We start from the raw sequence: 20281 nt of genomic DNA, 5'->3' as shown, positions 1-20281 counted from the left end.
ATTAATCAAAGTAAAAAATAATAGTGATAAAATTAAGTCACTTGGACAAAATTCATTTCAATCCACCATATGTTTATCTATTCGATATGAAATGAAAGTACCTTCTATATTCTTCCTGTCAATTAATTTGCAAAGAAAGGTTCCTATCACTGCATTATTATGTTTTTTCTTCAGCTTGAAATCGAATTGGAAAAATTTCAATTAGTCGTGGTAAAAGTGGGTTAGCATGTTCTGCCTTTCACTTCACTTCTTATGTTATTATCTTGTAATTAATGGATCATTGTTGAATAGTTTTTTTACCAAGAAATAAAATTCCCACTACTTTCCACACACAAAGTCGAAATCTATCAGAATAGAATGCAAAAAGGTTGTACCTCTGTCAATTTTCCATCTTGTCCGCCCCACAGATCAGTACTCTCCTCAACGCCATTACGTAGAAAACTTATAGTAAGAGCATCAATAGCACCAGAATGGCGAACGCTGATCTTAACAATGCGAGTGACGCCATTGATATTCATATCTTTCGCATCCCCACCTTTCCCGCCACATGGCCCGAGCTTCTTGGTGATAATTTGAGTCGATGCCTTCAATAAATCAACACACGTACAGTACACAAAATTAATATGAGAAGATGATTAATAAATTTAAGGAATTTCTCGATAAATATTTTCCTTAGAAAACCAACATTTTGACCTCTTTATATAAGAAAAGTTAGCGTCTACCATTTGTAGTAAAATTGTAGCACACTAGTGAGGATTGACTTGTGGCTGCTTTTGTTTGTTGCTTTGGTGTGTAGGCTAGAGGTTCTTGGATGAGTATATTTATATTAGAGATGTTCCAACTTTTCAGAATTCTACATTTGAAACTTACAATTTAAAACATGGGCAAATGTTAAGTACTGCATATGAGTACGCATGCATACGCGCGCGTTTTTCATGAGGATGGAGCTAGTGAGATATGGACGAATTTTTTTTTTTTTTGAAACCTTGGCAGTCATTATAATTTTCATTAATTAAACATAAATTACATTCATCGTTCTACATCTAGAACGTCATCCACATCGAACTCCAACATCAAACATCAACATCAACATCAAACATCAACATCTAAACTCAACATCTAACAACTAAAATAACAAAATAAAATAAACCCTTCCCATTAGTAAGTAGACATCAATGACTTTCAACATCGACTGGCCAATCACCGGAGGAAAGGGGGCATCATTTTTTTCATTTTTTCCATTTGCGGGTGGGAGAGGCCAGCGCGGCTTCGGCCTCCCCTTCCGAATCAAGGTTTTGTGTAGCGAGGGTGTTGGTGGGAGGATTGAGGCGCTAGGAGATGGGAGGAATGGTAGCTAGGGCTATTGTTGCCAATTCTCCCTGAAACTCCCGACGAAGGTGTTAGAAGATGATAGAGTTAGCGACTAGGGCTATCATCGCCGACTCTCTCTTCTCCGTAAAGAGTAAAGGACAAAGAAATGCAGAAGTTGCTGTCAGTCTCCGTCCTCCGGCTCTTTCGGACGGAGGACGGAATGTGAGTTGATTTGTTGTTTTCGGAGGTGGTGGAGCGGCGGCTGAGAGGAAAGAGGGACAGGACAGGGAAGAGGGATGGACCCTGAGGCGCGACTGAGAAGGAGAGAGACGAGCACGGGACTGAATTCGGCCTTGCTGGCAGAGAGGTGGTCAGCCTAGATCATCACAGAGGTCAGCTAGGACGTGGCGGAGCGGGGCGGAGGTCAGCTAAGGCGTGGCAGAGGTCAGCGGCCAGGCGGAGCTCAGGCCGTGGCCAGTAGGGCCAGGCGACCCAGCTGGAGACCGGCGAAACTCAGGCGATCAGCTCTGGCGGGGCGGAGCTGATCTCTACCTCTGTGCTGAACCCGCGGACCAGAGAGAGAAGCAGCGGCGAGCTGGCGGCGATCTACAGTGCTGGCCGGCGGCTACAGTGGAGGTGGCTAACCTAACCCTAAACCTAGCTCTCAGCGGCGAGATTGGTCTCTGAGATTAAAAGTTGGAATATCGTTTCATCTATTTTGCACTAATTATTTATTTGTTCTAGTAATTGATGTTGTGCACTCCATGAAATTAGCAAATTAATTTGCATGTTTTATTTATAATTATATGGACGAATTTTAACATATGAAAATTTAATGAGGAACTTGTAATCGTGATACATATTGAAATAAATCAATAAAATGATGCTTTTTTTCTATGTAAAGATATGGATTATATATACAACACATCTAATTAATTAATAAGATTAATTATTTAAAGTTTTTTAAATGATTATTTGAAATATAATTTTCTTGAAACTGATTTTCATTCGTGATCATAAATATTAAATCCGTCCTTCACGTTAAGCTGGAATGTTAGGCTACCGCTGCTCAATCTGTAGTAGAATTTCAACTCATGGTGCAACTTCACGTTAATATGGAATGTTTATACTCCTGTAAATGTACGAATATTTTAAGTTTATAACCAATTTTCATCTTCGTATAATCGCATTTTTTGTGGATTATTCTATACATATATAACGATTTAGATACAATATTGATAATTATTTATCGACTAAGTTTGAAAATTTTACCTTAAAATTTGATTTACACTATTTATAGAATACAATGAAAAATTTAAATAAATAAATTCGAAGTGAGTTTAAATAAAGAACCGATTATCAATGCGCTCCAACATTCATACAATATTCTTTATTAAAAAAAAATGTGTACGAATGTTGGAGCACATTTATACATAATTAAGCAAGCACTGCTTTATACATTGAAGCTGTTATACATAGTTAAGTAAGCGCTGCTTAATTAGGAGTTGTAGCATTTCAACTCAAGTGAATATATATGTTTATATATACTCTTGTCATCATTCAGTACATGTACGAATATTATATCGAATTGTCTTCTTTGTAAATTCTCTTCTTTCTGGATTATTCTATATATATAACGATTTAGATACATTGATAATTTATTATTCACTAAGTTTGAAAATTTTCATTTCAAATGGCCATGATTTATACTATTTATAGTATACAAAGAAAACAAAATAACTAGATTGAATGCGAGTTAAAAATTTAACAGTTATTGATAAGACATCAAATTAATTACATTCAAATCATATGAAATTTAATATACATCTAATTTGTAACCAAATAACTATTTGGGACGAGTCTCTAATAGTAGCTATCTGACCCATCATATATAAATATAATTATAATTTTAATGGGATGCTCCTACGTACGTATGATGAGTTTCATATTCGAGTTAAAACAAATAAATATTAATTAAGGTCGACCAATCGACCATTGATACAAATTTCGAATTAAAAAATCTGCAAATTATTATTTCATCACAATTCCATGCCTGCATGATAATATATATGAAACATGAATTACATGCGATTTCATGCGATTACCTGCGATTTCTTCTGTGAATCCATAAATCAAGACCATGCCGTATTACGAAAATACCAAGGCTTTTTAAATTTCTTAGTAGTAGAACGTGCTTGTTGAAAATTTGAGTGGTGGTTGCATAAAGGTTTTGAGGTCCGATAAGGGTAATGAATTTGCATCAAATGAGTTTTTTTGTTAAAAATTTTCTGAAGAGAATGCTATTAATCTTTAGAATTGTAACCTTCCAACAACATATAAGCTACTAATATTTTTTTTTTCCTAAAGCGAGTTCCCCAACAACTGTAGCGACACCATCCGCTAAAATTTTTAGCCTTTTTGATGCATTGACCTCCCTGAACCTACAATATTAAATTGAGAATTCCTAATCCTCAACTTTTCAAGGAATCCTTCATCAGTGGTTGTGAATGACTGATCATTTCATCCTTTCGACCTTGGTTCCGTAGGAGCAAGTCATAAAGATTGATAAATAGAGCAACCGTATTTAGTAATTCGCAGAGAATTAGAAGAACGAAGGTGCAGAATGACTGAAGATCGAATTTTATTCCTCTTCAATTCCTTGCTCTATTCTCCATCCAAATAAGATGTTAAATTAACAAATGACATTTTTTTTATAAACTCTAAATGGAGGGCAAAATTTCACATTGAAATTCTTCTAATACCTTGTTTCTATAATAGGAGAGGTAAATTAAGGACGGAACGGGAGGGAAAAAAAGTATAGAAACAATTTTTGTTTGAGAGGGTAAGATCAGTGGAGATTATTTTTTATCCATTGCCGTTTAAAAGAAAAAAAAAACAACTATATCCCCCACAAAAAAGAAAGTGACATTCACATGCTATATTTCCTATTAATAAATATAATTTTACTAAATTATTAGTTATAAAATATATTTTTTGATTACAAAACGTATAGTCAATATATGCGTAGCATGACCTGAATCAGTTTTGTGCATCTTCTGCCATGATTAATTAATATAGCTAGCAGCTTAGCACAACTATGACATTTTGGAGAGAGTTTTTGAGATTTGGAACTGATAGAATCATATGACTCAGATTTTGTATCATAGTTGTGCTATTATTGCAAGAATGACTAAATGCATGAAACACATGCTTGCATGTGCCTTAGATTCAGCACGTGTTCTAGATCTACCTTAGATTTAGCACGTGTTCATACAATTTCAATTATTCTGGTCCCCACATGCACCTTATCAATTCGTCCGTTAGAATTCAAACTCAAAATAATTACTGTATTCTAATAAAAATTCTAAATTAGTGGGGTAATGCATGTGCATCAAATATTTTTTATTCTTGGTAATTTTATAGTTGTATGTTCTAATCCATCCATGCTGCTTGTACACATTTGTTATTTTTGCTTTTTGTTATAACAAAATCACCTAAATTAAAATTTTCTGCATACGGGCTTAAAAATATAATTGAAATAATTATGCTAGATGTTGGGGTTAGCTCGATAATGACCCTACCGAGCAGTTGCTTATGACTGTTTTGGTTTAAAATAAATTAAGCTATTTCTTTGTTTTTAACTTTTTATCGAACATTTTTTTGGTATCAATTCAGATCTTTAAAAAATTTGCATCAAATGAGTTTTTTGTTAAAATTTCTCTAAAGAGAATCGAATGCTATTAATCTTTAGAATTATAACCTTCTCACAACATATAAGCTGCTAATTTTTTTTTTCCTAAAGTGAGTTCCCTAACAATTGTAGCGGCACCATCCGCTAAATTTTTTACCTTTTTTGATGCATTGACCTCCCTGAACCTACAATTTTAAATTGAGAATTCCTAATCCTGAACTTTTCAAGGAATCCTTCATCAGTGGTTGTGAATGACTGATCATTTCATCCTTTCGACCTTGATTCCGTAGGATCAAGTCATAAAGATTGATAAATAGAACCACCTTATTTAGTAATTCGCAGGGAATTAGAAGAACGAAGGTGCAGAATGACTGAAGATCGAATTTTATTCCTCTTCAATTCCTTGCTCTATTCTCCATCCAAATAAGATGTTAAATTAACAAATGACATTATTTTTATCAACTCTAAATGGAGGGCAAAATTTCACATTGAAATTCTTCTAATACCTTGTTTCTATAATAGGAGAGGTAAATTAAGGACGGAAGGGGAGGGAAAAAAAGTATAGAAACAAATTTTGTTTGAGAGGGTAAGATCAGTGGAGATTATTTTTTATCCATTCCCGTTTAAAAGAAAAAAAAAACAACTATATCCCCCACAAAAAAGAAAGTGACATTCACATGCTATATTTCCTATTAATAAATATAATTTTACTAAATTATTAGTTATAAAATATATTTTTTGATTACAAAACGTATAGTCAATATATGCGTAGCATGACCTCAATCAGTTTTGTGCATCTTCTGCCATGATTAATTAATATAGCTAGCAGCTTAGCACAACTATGACATTTTGGAGAGAGTTTTTGAGATTTGGAACTGATAGAATCATATGACTCAGATTTTGTATCATAGTTGTGCTATTATTGCAAGAATGACTAAATGCATGAAACACATGCTTGCATGTGCCTTAGATTCAGCACGTGTTCTAGATCTACCTTAGATTTAGCACGTGTTCATACAATTTCAATTATTCTGGTCCCCACATGCACCTTATCAATTCGTCCGTTAGAATTCAAACTCAAAATAATTACTGTATTCTAATAAAAAATTCTAAATTAGTGGGGTAATGCATGTGCAACAAATTTCTTTCGATTCTTGGTAATTTCATAGTTGATAATGGTTGATTTGAGTGGGTCATGTTCACTACAGCAGAAATATTTTTCTGCGACCGTTATCAGCGACCGGCGCTTCCGCCGGTCTCAGATAGTTGTTCCCCCCCAAAAAAAAAGAAAAAGCAAAAAACAACTGCGACGATGACCTATCTGCGACCGTATCTGCGACCGGCGGCTTCGCCGGTCGCAGAAAGTATTTTTTTCCGAAAAAACAAATACGCGCCAGACCATCCTCCCTCGCGCCAAACCCTAACCCCGATCGTTTTTTTAGCTGCACCCTCCCTCGCGCCAGCAGCTCTCGTTGTACCCTCCCCTCCTCCCTCACTGCCTGTACCCTCCCTCATCCCTCGTTGCGCCACCAGCTCGCTAGACGGAGTGGCCGCACCACCGCCAGTCAGCAGCCAGCAGCCCCCTTCCCTTCCTCTCTGCGCTAGTCAGCAGCCAGGACGACCATCGCCCGACTGATCGAGGAAGGTCTGAGGAAGAGCCAGCAGGTCCGTCGCATCACTGTCTCTTCTCCTGGTATTTCACTGATTTTTATTGAATTTTGATTCGATTTTTTGAAATGCCTTGAATTGAATTGGATTTTATGAAATTCACCAATCAATTGCTGATTTGGTACTGTTTGATTTAGGATTAATTTCGGGTGAATTTGGGGCATAATTTAGGGTTATTACCAATTTGGGTCACAATTTAGGGTAATGGCCGATTTGGTACTCAATGCGAGCTACTGTTGTTATTAATTGTGGTATCTAATGATTTGGTACTCATAAGCTACTGTTATTCATCTTTGATTTGGTCCGGTTTTATAAATTGGGCATACATAGCTTACTGCATTGTCAGTGGCAGTGCACAACCGCAAAAGCCAATGAAAAGTTAACTGGAACAAAACAAAAAAAAATTAAGATGAAACAGTAAGCTATATATATGTGTGTGTGTTTGTGTGTGCCAAGATCAGGAGTAATTTTGCACGTATATAATGAATGAATGCAAAAGACATGAGCTCCACATGGGCTGTTACGTTCTACTAATTAATTCAATTATTGCATTGCATTGCATTGCTAATTAAAAAGTTATCTTCCCCTAAGTCCGCCCCTGATTTAGAGGCTAGAGCACACTTGTCATATATTTGCTGATTTTTTTTGTTTAATAAAATAGAGGAAACAAATTAAGCAATTTGCACAATCATACCCTCGAACTTTGTTTATTTTATTTTAAACCGCGTTAGTTAGTGTTATCTCTTATGGTTTGTTTTGTTTCCAAGCAAAGACCATTAAGTAGGGTTTTAGTTTTGAACAGATCCGACCCGATAAGGCATAATAGAAACTAGAAAGGTTAGTCAACTGAAAAGGTCAAGACGAAGGATGTAGCAGTAACAGTAGTAAGAGTACTGGTAGTCTGGTACTGGTGTACTAGCTAGCTAGCTAGCTTCATATAGCATAATATCACATATTCACATGCACCCAGAAAAAAAACACATGGCCATGGGTAGAAATCATGACTTTTTAAAATTTGGCAGTAGAGGATAGAGGTAGAGGTGCACTCCTGTTCCTCTCTGATCTTTTAATTGTGGGATCTTTCCTTGCACATGGCATTGGCATATATGATATAGTCACTTGAGAAATGTCATGTGTGTGTACATGATGCTACTAATTAACTTGTTAAGTGTTTCTCTGAAATAAGTTTTTCTCTTTTGTATTCTCTTGTTTCTTATATTAAAAATCATATGTTAACAACAGAACTTTCTTTTGATGTTGTTGTGAAATAAAGGTAAATTTATTAGCTCATCTCTAGATATGGCACCGAGTAGAAAGGGAAAGGGAAAGGGAAAGGCACCGGCGGAAGATGAAGGAGAGTCTAGTGAGAGAAATGTTCGCGGTCGAAATGCATACAAAGCGCCGCCTTCAGATCCGAGTTTGCGACCAGTGCTTCGGTTGGCGGGTTTCAAGTAATACTCAATTTTTTTGTATGTTGTAATTATGCTTTAATTGTAGTGATCGTAATAATTATTTCTATTTGCAGGACTTTTGATGCAGGGCACCCGGAGAAGACGAAGGATGTCGCCAAAATTATTTTGCAGGAAGTACGAAATAATTATCCTGGCCCGTACTACAGATACACGGATTTTCCCCAGGATAATAAAGATATTATCCAGACAGAGTTTTTGGTAAGTAAAATTTTCTGAAACAAAACCTGTAATAATAAGGATATTATCTAGGAAGTACGATATTAATTGTCCACTATGCATTGCAGAAGCTATGAAGGACAAGTATGGAGAGGATAAAGAGACATGGCCCAGATATGACGCCGATCTCTGGTTCACTACGGGCGTTCATGATCAGAATGCCCACGGCGATAACTACGGTCTCGGTGCTCTAGGTAAAATAAACATTTTTTTAAATTTGAAATTTATTTTTAGTTTTGTCAGATAATACTAATTGTCTTACTGTTAATGTTTCAGACAAGACGAGAGGCATGTTTCGCTCTGGTGGGTCTAGCGGTGCTCGGTCGCACTCGTCACAGTCATATTCTTCTATGCCGCCGTCGACGCATCTCACAGAAGATGTTGAGAGGATATCTTCCCGGTTACTTGATAAGATGGAGGCTCGCATCGAGGCTGAGGTGGAGGCTCGGTTGGAGGCTCGGTTCAGAGCTTCTTCGGTACGAAATTCAATATTTCAGTATGTTTTAATTGTGAAATGTAAACTCTAAATCATAATTATCTAAAATAGCCTTTTATAACTTCACAGGGAGGTTTAGGCTTGCAGTCGGCCTCGATTCCCGCTCCTCAGGATGATGAGGATGACGAGGATGACGAGGATGACAGCGACAATGGTACTGTTTAGTTTAGTTATTTATATGTTGTTCATATGTTGTCTTGACATTTAGATTATATGTTTATGGTACTTGATTAAATTATCTGTTTAACAATGCGAGTTAAACACATGCAATTTCAATTATTCCGGTCTACCTTAGATTCAGCACGTGTTCTAGATCTACCTTAGATTCAGCACGTGTTCATACAATTTCAATTATTCTGGTCCCCACATGCACCTTATCAATTCGTCCGTTAGAATTCAAACTCAAAATAATTACTGTATTCTAATAAAAATTCTAAATTAGTGGGGTAATGCATGTGCATCAAATTTTTTTGATTCTTGGTAATTTTATAGTTGTATGTTCTAATCCATCCATGCTGCTTGTACACATTTGTTATTTTTGCTTTTTGTTATAACAAAATCACCTAAATTAAAATTTTCTGCATACGTGCTTAAAAATATATCTAATTAAAATAATTGTGCTAGATGTTGGGGTTAGCTCGATAATGAGCCTACCGAGCAGTTTCTTATGACTGATTTGGTTTAAAATAAATTAAGCTATTTAATTCTTTGTTTTTATCGAACATTTTTTTGGTATCAATTCAGATCTTTGAACGTGAATGAGAATAAATTTAGATCTAGGACGAGGCTGTTGATTTGGTCCCTCAAGAAGAAGGCATTAAATGCATTGAGTCGGTTCACGCACTATCTCAAGAGGAAAGGGAAGAAAATGCTCGACCATAGAACCTCGAATGATTCTGGTAAAGTGAAAAAAAATTGCAGTTGTACTTGATGTCTAACTAGAAGTTTGATTTCATATTTTACATTAGTTATGTTACATTTCTAAAATTTTGAACTAAACAATGCAGATTAATAATGTTTAAAAGTTAAATTGACAATTTTACCCTCTTTCTAAACTCAATCATTTTATTACTGTTGTTGAGATTTTAAAAGTGAACGGTGAAAATTTATAGTAAGTAGCTCTCCTCCTTGTAAGAACCTTTCTTTCAAGTAGTTTTTATCAGTCCAAATAAGAGAGACTCATAGTTTTTGGGAGGCAAGACTGAAAACTCTCGTCCCGTTACCTCAAGAAGAAAGAGCTGAGGAAATGGCAACAATATGGTGAAACTTCACTACTACAGAAATGGTCATTGTACACTGCACATTCTACACGGATTTGATAATTTTACCTAAAAACCGTGGAGAAATTCTAATTTTTTGAAAGCCCGAAATATGTGTGGGATCTCTACACGGATGTTTACTAAAGAATCAGTGTAGAAAGCCGTGACAGAGCTACACGGACGTTTATTAGAAAATGTACACGAATTATTATTTAAATAACAGTGTAGAAAACTTTGAGAGAGCTACACGGATATTTAATTAAAGAACCGTGAAGAAAAGTCGGCATTGTACACGGATGTTTGTTTAAATTAAAGTGTAGAAAGCTTCTGAGAGCTACACGGCCGTTTCATAAAAAGCCGTGTAGAAATGTGTCAATTATACACAATTTTTTGTTTAATTAATAGTATGGAAAGCTTTTAGAGAGCTACACGGACGTTTAATAAAAAAAAACCGTGTAGAAAGGTTATTTTAGGGTTTTGGTTATTAAAGGGTGCGCCTTTTCCATCACCAAGTTGGTTATATAAAAGACCTTCTCCTTCCAGCGCTGACTTGATCAATTATCTCTCTCTGTAATCTGATCATTTCAGAGGCGGATGAAGATCATGTTGTAATAAAGAAAGAGCTAATCGAATAAAGAGTTGGATGAAGATTTTCAAAAAAAGAAGAAGAGGTGAGATGAAGGACCTTCAGAGTCAGACGAAGAGCCGGATGAAGAGTCGAATGAAGAGTCGGACGACTCTTCATCCGACTCTGAAGGTTCTTCATCCATCTCTTCCCTTTTTTTTTAAGGTCCATCATCTAACTTTTTATTTTCAGCTAGCTCTTTATTTATTACAACATGTATCTTCATCCTCCAAAAGAAAAGAACCCTACTGGATAATTAACTACATCGGTATGTCATTAAAAGAAATTAACTTGATGCATAATTTCAGCCACTACATCCCCACAATTATAATTGATTATTTTTCCATGAACATCAGCAGCGAAGAGAGAACGAAATGAATACAAAAGCGAATAAAAACAAAGAAGTTTTCTAAATAAGAAATGCGCATTTCTAAAATTAAAATAACAATTGTCATGTAGAATTAGAAATTAGAAAGCAATCATTATTGGAAAATGGAGATGCTCTCTATCTTTTTTTTCACGAGTCTTTGTTCAATTCACAAAAGCTGGAAGTATCCGCTTACGTGGCGTATCTTTACTCAGTCGATACGATCGCCGATACTCCGTTGAAACTGCTGGATACGTCTGGGTACGGTCGGATCCACCGTGAACCGCGGTCCGTACCCATGAGCCGCACCCGCACCTATGAACCGCGATGAACCATCGCAATTTTTCATCCCTCAACGTGATTCAAAGTATTTTCTTTTGTTTAATACGGATATTCTTTTTTGGTTTCATACGAGTCTTCTTGTTTGGCAAGTATGAAAGGATCATCCTCAGATCCCCGTTTTGAGAAATCAACAATCGTAAACCCACTGCCATCAACTTCGACACCGCTCCTGATATCGACCCATCTGTGTGAAAGCACATTTGATGGTAAAGGGGCGATGGAAAAAATATTTTTTGTAGTAGTGTATTAACTGTGTATGTTAGTGCTATATATACACGGTTCGGTAACCGTGTACAATGTACACTCCTCTACATATACGACGCTTGCTGACACAGTTGCGTTTTCTATACTAGTATTCCCATCTTGGGCGGAAATAATGTGATCATGAAGTATAATTTTATAGCAAAAAAAACCCAAAAAAATAGGACTGTATGATCTCTCCTTCAGGTTATGTCAAATTCTAATAGTTGATGTCATTACCGAATTCCTATTCGATCTCCATCTTTGGACCAAATATCACTCTACAACAATTCCTTCTTTAAAGTCTACAGTCTACACAGACAAATTAAAAACATTTATGAAGCACTGATAATAAATAACACTACAGCAAAATGAATCATCTGTGACCAATAGTTGAGACCGGTCCAGTCGCCGAACGCAGAAAATTCTCAAAAAATATTAAAAAAAAAGAAAGCTGGGACGGATTTGGTCCAGATCCTTCTGGGACCGGCGCCCTCACCTTCTGGGACCCATTTTGGCCCGGTCCCAGAAGGGTCCCTGAAAAACGAACCACCTCTCCCGCGTTTTGTGATAGATTTTCGGAAAAAAAACAAAAACAAAAAATAAAAAAGATGGAAAGATTGGCGCCGCCTCCTCTCAGTTCGACCATCGACGCACGCCTCTCCGCTCGACCACCGGCCACCTTCTCTCCGCTCGACCACCGATCGCCTCCTCTCTTCCCTCTCCGTTCGACCACCGATCATCTCCTCTCCGCGCGCTAGGCCACCGATTCAACTCTCAAAGCCTGACCTCTAAGCCTGTGCCTGTGCGCCCCTCAAAGCCTGACCTCTATTGCTGCTCCTCAAGCTCGATTCACCCCCATCTTTCTTCTTTCTTTCATCCTTCTTAGCTCGATTCCAGGTAACAAATTGTGAACATGAAATTGATTGATTAGCTTCAGCTCACCCAGATATGATTATATATTAAAATTTAATATTGTCAGGTCTCTTGGCCAAGAGATTTTTGTTTCTTACATAGTCCATTCAACTTCTGAGGTGTGAGGTCAGGGTTTTTAACTTTACTAGTACCAGTCAGTACCGTAGTGGTTTCCTATTCTGGTGTGCTTGAGCATTATGCTGAGGCTCTCTATACATCTCTGGATACTGGTACCAGTCGGTACCAGTTCTAGCTGGTGTACTAGTATACTAATAGCAATATTAGGGATTTATTCTATAAATTATGCAAATTATGAGGGCTGTTCTGCAAATTTTGTAAATTGTAAGGGCTATCTTGAAAATTTTGACAACTTAAAACTAGAATAAATGAAGCCATGATTTATATAACAAGTTTCAACCAAACAAGAACAGTTTAAGCCATCCTAACTTTGAATATGCAAATTTAATCCTCCTGAATTTTAAGTAGCAAGTAGCAACCAAACATACTCTAGTGAACCTGAAATGTAGAGAATGAAAATTTGATTAGATACTTTCATTGAATTTTGACAAGAATCTTTTTTTTTTTGTTTAAAACATTACCCCAGTAATCTGCTTTGCTCGGGGATTTGGAGCGAATCAATAAACTCAGTGGAGGTTTAGCATAAACTGAACCAAGCCAAAATTTTAAAATTGCATAGTTGTATACATTTCAGAAAATTAAATTGAAAACTACAAGATTTACCAGGGTACCAATTGAAGAAGGAATTGCTCGCATCTTCTGTCTCTATGGCTCTTTCCCTGACCTTACCAGCTGACTTTGTCTCTACGGCATTTTTCACGGTACGTAACTCCTTTATTATAATCTTTTTACTCCTGAAAGCTGCCTTCTTCATCAACTCTCTATACTCACACTTGTCAAATGGCCTCTTTAGCTCTCTAATTAACCTATCTTTGTACACTGAAGGCGGTCTACTTAAAACCTCTACTGGTATTTCATTCATTATCAGCTCCTCCTGGACATTTTTATCCAACTTTGAAATTAAATATTATAACTTTTAACATTTTTATCATAAGGCAATTTTATAGAAAAAGAAGTAGAATTGTAGCTTCATGTGATATAACACCTACTTTTTACTAATCATATTTTTTTCACTACAAATTCAAATACTTGCTGACCAATATAGATAACTCCTGAACAAGTAATAGTGACACCAATTCTTTACAAGAACATTTCTAAATTTGTTTTACTGAGAAAGATAATGTTCTTACATTGGAACCTGAAAACTCCTCTTTGTTGTACTGAGATTAAAATAAACTAAGTATATTAATTGATTGGTTAATTGGTTTTAGGAGTGTTTGCGAAACTAAACTTTGATGTGTTTGCTATGCAGATACTAACTGAAACTAAACTTTGGTTAATTGGTTCATTTAAACTTTGGTTAACTGAAACTAAACTTTGCTATGCAGATTAAAATAAACTCCTCTTTGGTTAATTGGTTCATTTAAGCTAGTGTTGATACTAACTGAAACTAAACTTTGATGTGTTTGCTATGCAGATATATGTTCCGACAAATCCAAGGGGGGCAGAGAAACTTGCACCTGGTATAGTGATACAGGAATCAGATTTATATCTACGCAGGTTGTGGGGTGACCCTAGTGAGGTATTGCATATAACGAATTATCATAAGATCATTTTCAGCAGTGTTAGTACTATAGTTTTTACAAAAAAACGAGAAATAAAAAGAAGCTATTTGTGTGGTTTTCACAAAACGTTGATTTGTTAATTACTTTACTTTCCATATATGTCAGGTGGTTTGCGAAAAGATTCTTGCACCCGGATATAGTGGCCCCGTTTGAGTACATTTTTATATGGGATGAAGATCTTGGGGTAGAACACTTCAATGCTGAAAAGTATGGTTCTCATTTTCTCTCTTGTATTTAAGTGTGTCATATCAGATTTTTAATGGCAGTATTAGTTCCGCTTCACCTTTGTGCGGCTGGAGATATCCGTATCTACCCGTGATCCATTTGATATATATTGTAGTGATCTTAGCCTATAAAATATGTATATTAAAAATTAGATGGGTAGGGTGGGTTTACGGGTGTGCTGACTTGAAAAAGTTTCCAACTCAGTATAATTGGGTTGGGTTTTAAGTTTTTTGACAAAACCTATTACCCCAATCTTTGTACACCCCTATTTCCAAGCTTAACTTTTTTCTGACGGTAAGCATAAAATAATTGCCAGTAGGTGCACTGGAAGTTAAATTTAGTACAAATAGCCAGTAGATAACTAATCTATCATCACATTTTGAATATTAATAAATGGGCAGGTACATAAAATTGGTAAAGAAGCATGGTTTGGAAATATCACAACCCGGCTTGGAGCCAAACCAAGGGCTCACATGGCAAATGACAAAACGAAGAGGCAATTCAGAAGTCCACAAGTATTTTTTTTTCTTAACTTTACCCATTTAGATGTTTCATGTATATGTTGTTTTGTGAATTGTTTGGTATGTATTAATTAAATTGCTTGTGAATTATTTGATATTTGATATTAAATTTTTGGTACGTATCAATTACATTGCTTGTGAATTGTTTGATATTTGATGTTAAATGCTTGGTACGTACGTATATACCAATTAAATTGCTTGTGAATCGAATGATATTTGATGTTAAATGCTTGTGAATATTATGTTTCGTACCAATTGAGGTAGGAGAAAAATATATGAACAGAATGAGTTTAATATTATATTTGTTTGATACATTTTGTACAAATTGGGAAAAAAAAAACAACAAAAAATAACCAAAAAAAAAAAAAAGCTTCTGCGACCCATCTGGGAACCTTCTGCGACCCATCTGGGAACCTTCTGCGACCGTTCAGTTGGTCTCTGATAGGTTCTAGTGACGTCAGCATGTCGCACCAGGGACGAATATAATCGGTCGCTGAAGGGGTCATCTGCGACCGGCACCATAGCCTTCAGAGACCGGTGACATCAGCAGGGCAGTCATCTGTGACGGAGCAACTGCGACCGGATCATCTGCAACCCATTTTAGTCATCTGGGACCGGCTCCCCCCTTCTGCGACCGGCGCCTTACCCATCTGCGACCCATTTGGCCGGTCGCAGAAGGGTATTTTTGCTGTAGTGTAATATGTCGAACAATCAACTTTTCTTTAGGGTGGTTAAATTAATCACAAATAAAATAAAATAATCATTGCTGCATTTATTAATTCGAGATACACATATATTCAACGGGCACAGACAAAAAGATCAATAAGCAACATGATTTTGGGTGCATGCATGTCTATTGCTGTGAGTAATAGTTTATGTTTGTATACTAGCTTTTAAGAGAAAAGGGGAGAGAGGGAGGGGTGGTGGTGAAAAAAAAATTTTAAGTTCTTGTATGGAACCTTGGGAGAGTGAGGAAAAGAAGGGATGCTCTGTTGTGAATTTTTTCTTTACTTCATTCGCGCGCTTACAATTATTATATATATTTTTATTTTTTTATAATTTTGGTCATTAATAAATGCATTATTAAATATGTGTACCGTCTTTTTATATTCAATATATATTTCTTTAATCGTCTGCGGAGCGTAGCATGGCATTTTGTTAGTGGATTTAAAAATAATTGGAAAAATCAAATGGGATTTGAAAGGTTCTTTTTTAGCAAAAAATGTGTTTGACGGTCGAATTGCCATAGCTAAATTTCACCCACAATCATTTTTAGAAAGAAATGAGGACCAGATTAAGTCTCATATCGCACCTAGCTAGCAACATGGACTAGTAATTATATATTAATTTAATTAATTAAGTCTGTTTGTCAAATAAGTTATTGCGATATTGAAGGCATGAGGAACCGATAAATAACATAATTGATCATATATACGAGCAAAAGAATTTAATTAATTTCATGCATAAACCAAACTCCAGTTACACCCGGACTCGATTTTATTTTATTGACCTTCTTAATTTATTGGGCAAAGGATCCATAAAATGCATACGAAACAAAGATAAAAAAAAAAGGAAACCAAGATAAGAATTGAAGAATTCCTAACTTGGAATCCGTACTAGAAATTACAAACATGCAAAGATAATACCCATCTAATCTAACACAACTGGAAAGTGAAAAAGATCGATATATTGATCTCTTATTAGGGAGTTCGGCTTATTTTCACATTGCTCACACAATGTTCACACCACCACTTGAGCTGTCCGTTGTCGTTTTAACCTAAAGATTTAACAGGAAATAGTGTATCAGTTACATTATGGTTTCGATTTATATATAAAGTGCTTAATAATATTCAATTATAAAGCAATATGTTTTAATAAAACACTATTGATAAAAATTAATTCAAGCAATCATCTCACGATCATTAATTTAATTGCCGTAAAAAAAATTAATGGTGAGGTTCTTTCACCAACAGTAATAATTTTACACACCTTGACGTAAACTCCAAGTGCATCAAGATATTCTCCGGGACGTCCATGGAAGCCAATAATTTGACCACCATTTGCTGAAAGTTCAAAGGGAACTCCGTTTTCGTCTCCATATGGTCCATAACTTCCCAAGTTTGTTTCAAATTTAAGTGATTTCACAACAACCCATTTATTGAAATTGAATTCCCCGTAGTGGCCTTTTACGGAGGTGATGTACTCAGAATCCCGAAGAGTGAACTACAAAACCAATATCATAAGACAAATATCATAAACTACCCTTTTTTTAGGCTTAGTTTAATCTAAGTTCAAACTTGCCGATGAAATGATTTCATTCCGGAATAAGTTTAGGAATTCCATTTAAAATCAACTTCTATATTTAATTTTACCTGCCACATTATTCTATTTCTCATCACATAGAAATCGTATTGGTATAATTATCAATACAAGTTCAAATGGTTCTCGTAATTGTAGGATGACATGTTATGCTTTTTTACATCATAATTAATAAAAGATCAATGTGTCATTTTGCTTTACAAATAAATTATAAGACGTTTCCACTTGTCACTCACAAAATTGAAATCTATTACTATTAGTATATAAATGCAAAGAGTTGGTACCTCTGTCAATTGTCCTCCTGACCGGCCCCACTGCTCGGTACTTTCCTCACGGCCATTGCGTAGAAAACGTACAGTAAGAGCATCAATAGCACCACCATGGCGAATGCTGATCTTAACAATGCGAGTTATACCATCGACATTCATGTCTTTCACTGTCCCTCCAGTGCCGCCGCATGGCCCGATCTTGTTTACGAGAACTTGAGTCGACACCTTCAATAAATGAACACAGTCCAGTCAACATCATTATCATATGAAGAGGTACTTGATTATCAAATTTTACATTATTTAATTTTTTTTATTATTTTCTTATACAGATAGAAAATTAATTGTTCTAGAGATTTCGAACTATATATATTTTTTATATCTAAAAGTAAAAGAATATTGGAAAATTTCACAATATTAATTTTACAAACCTGGACGTAAACTCCAAGTGCATCAAGAACTCCATGAGAGCGTCCATGGAATCCAATAATTTGACCAAAAATTGCTGGAAGTTCAAAAGGAACTCCCTCTTCGGTTCCATATGGTCCAAAACTTCCCAAGTTTGTCTCAAATTTAAGTGATCTCACAACAACCGGCCAATTTTTGTAGCTACCAATGTGGCCTTTTACAGAGGTAATATACTCCGAAGGCTTAAGATTAAACTACAAGACCAATAACATATAACAAATTAACAAATTACAGAGGTAATATACTTCGACAAAATTCATTTCAATCCACCATATGTTTATCTATTCCATATGAAAGTACCTTCTATATTCTTCCTGTCAATTAATTTGCAAAGAAAGGTTCCTATCACTGCATTATTATGTATTTCCTTCAGCTTGAAATCGAATTGGAAAAATTTCAATTAGTCGTGGTAAAAGTGGGTTAGCATGTTCTGCCTTTCACTTCACTTCTTATGTTATTATCTTGTAATTAATGGATCATTGTTGAATTGTTTTTTTACCAAGAAATAAAATTCCCACTTTCCACACACAAAGTCGAAATCTATCAGAATAGAATGCAAAAAGTTTGTACCTCTGTCAATGTTCCATCTTGTCCGCCCCACAGATCAGTACTCTCCTCAACGCCATTACGTAGAAAACTTATAGTAAGAGCATCAATAGCACCAGAATGGCGAACGCTGATCTTAACAATGCGAGTGACGCCATTGATATTCATATCTTTCGCATCCCCGCCTTTCCCGCCACATGGCCCGAGCTTCTTGGTGATAATTTGAGTCGATGCCTTCAATAAATCAACACACGTACAGTACACAAAATTAATATGAGAAGATGATTAATAAATTTAAGGAATTTCTCGATAAATATTTTCCTTAGAAAACCAACATTTTGACCTCTTTATATAAGAAAAGTTAGCGTCTACCATTTGTAGTAAAATTGTAGCACACTAGTGAGGATTGACTTGTGGCTGCTTTTGTTTCTTGCTTTGGTGTGTAGGCTAGAGGTTCTTGGATGAGTATATTTATATTAGAGATGTTCCAACTTTTCAGAATTCTACATTTGAAACTTACAATTTAAAACATGGGCAAATGTTAAGTACTGCCTATGAGTACGCATGCATAGGCGCGCGTTTTTCATGAGGGTGGAGCTAGTGAGATATGGACGAATTTTAACATATGAAATTTTTAATGAGGAACTTGTAATCGTGATACATATTGAAATAAATCAATAAAATGATGCTTTTTTTCTATGTAAAGATATGGATTATATATACAACACATCTAATTAATTAATAAGATTAATTATTTAAATTTTTTTAAATGATTATTTCAAAGATAATTTTCTTGAAACTGATTTGCATTCGTGATCATAAATATTAAATGTTAAGCTACCGCTGCTCGATCTGTAGTAGAATTTCAACTCATGGTGCAACTTCACATTAATATGGAATGTTTATACTCCTGTAATCAACCTGTAAATGTACGAATATTATAACCAATTTTCATCTTCGTATAATCGCATTTTTGTGGATTATTCTATACATATATAACGATTTAGATACAATATTGATAGTTATTTATTGACTAAGTTTGAAAATTTTACTTTCAAATGTGATTTATACTATTTATAGAATACAACGAAAAATTTAAATAACTAAATTGGAAGTGAGTTTAAATAAAGAACCGATTATCAATGTGCTCCAACATTCATACAATATTCTTTATTAAAAAAAAATGTGTACGAATGTTGGAGCACATTTATACATAATTAAGCAAGCACTGCTTTATACATTGAAGCTATTATACATAGTTAAGCAAGCGCTGCTTAATTAGGAGTTGTAGCATTTGAACTCAAGTGAATATATATGTTTATACTCTTGTCATCTTTGTAAATTCTCTTCTTTGTGAATTATTCTATATATATAACGATTTAGATACATTGATAATTTATTATTCACTAAGTTTGAAAATTTTCGTTTCAAATGTCCATGATTTATACTATTTATAGTATACAAAGAAAACAAAATAACTAGATTGAAAATTTAACAGTTATTGATAAGAAATCAAATTAATTACATTCAAATCATATGAAATTTAATAAACATCTAATTTGTAACCAAATAAGTATTTGGGACGAGTCTCTAATAGTAGCTATCGGACCCATCATAAATATAATTATTAT

The 20281-nt window shown here is 35.2% G+C and overlaps 1 protein-coding gene across 1 annotated transcript; it reads right to left on the bottom strand.

The window, feature by feature from the left end:
• Nucleotides 1–16528: 16528 nt before the first annotated feature.
• Nucleotides 16529–19151, bottom strand: LOC144545994 (mannose/glucose-specific lectin-like). Its single transcript, XM_078294542.1, has 6 exons — nucleotides 19023–19151; nucleotides 18675–18884; nucleotides 18068–18298; nucleotides 17655–17864; nucleotides 17041–17274; nucleotides 16529–16828 (listed from the first exon to the last, which is right to left on the bottom strand). Exons 1-6 carry the CDS (start codon nucleotides 19023–19025, stop codon nucleotides 16781–16783), a joined length of 936 nt encoding a protein of 311 aa, XP_078150668.1. The 5' UTR covers nucleotides 19026–19151; the 3' UTR covers nucleotides 16529–16780.
• Between the last annotated feature and the right edge of the window lie 1130 nt (nucleotides 19152–20281).

This window comes from Carex rostrata, chromosome 28, assembly GCF_964058835.1.
Source record: "Carex rostrata chromosome 28, lpCarRost1.2, whole genome shotgun sequence".
Lineage (NCBI taxonomy): Eukaryota > Viridiplantae > Streptophyta > Magnoliopsida > Poales > Cyperaceae > Carex > Carex rostrata.
The sequence above is the reverse complement of the archived record's forward strand: the minus strand, read 5'-3'. Positions and strand labels throughout refer to the sequence as shown.

Bases quoted from the DNA above. Each gene is read 5' to 3' on its own strand.
- LOC144545994 (XM_078294542.1), bottom strand. The intron at 17,275-17,654 runs GTACCAACTCTT...TTGGTTTTGTAG, and splicing joins CAGGAGGACAATTGACAGAG to TTCACTCTTCGGGATTCTGA. The intron at 16,829-17,040 runs GTGTGTAAAATT...TTAAATCTTTAG, and splicing joins CACTTGGAGTTTACGTCAAG to GTTAAAACGACAACGGACAG.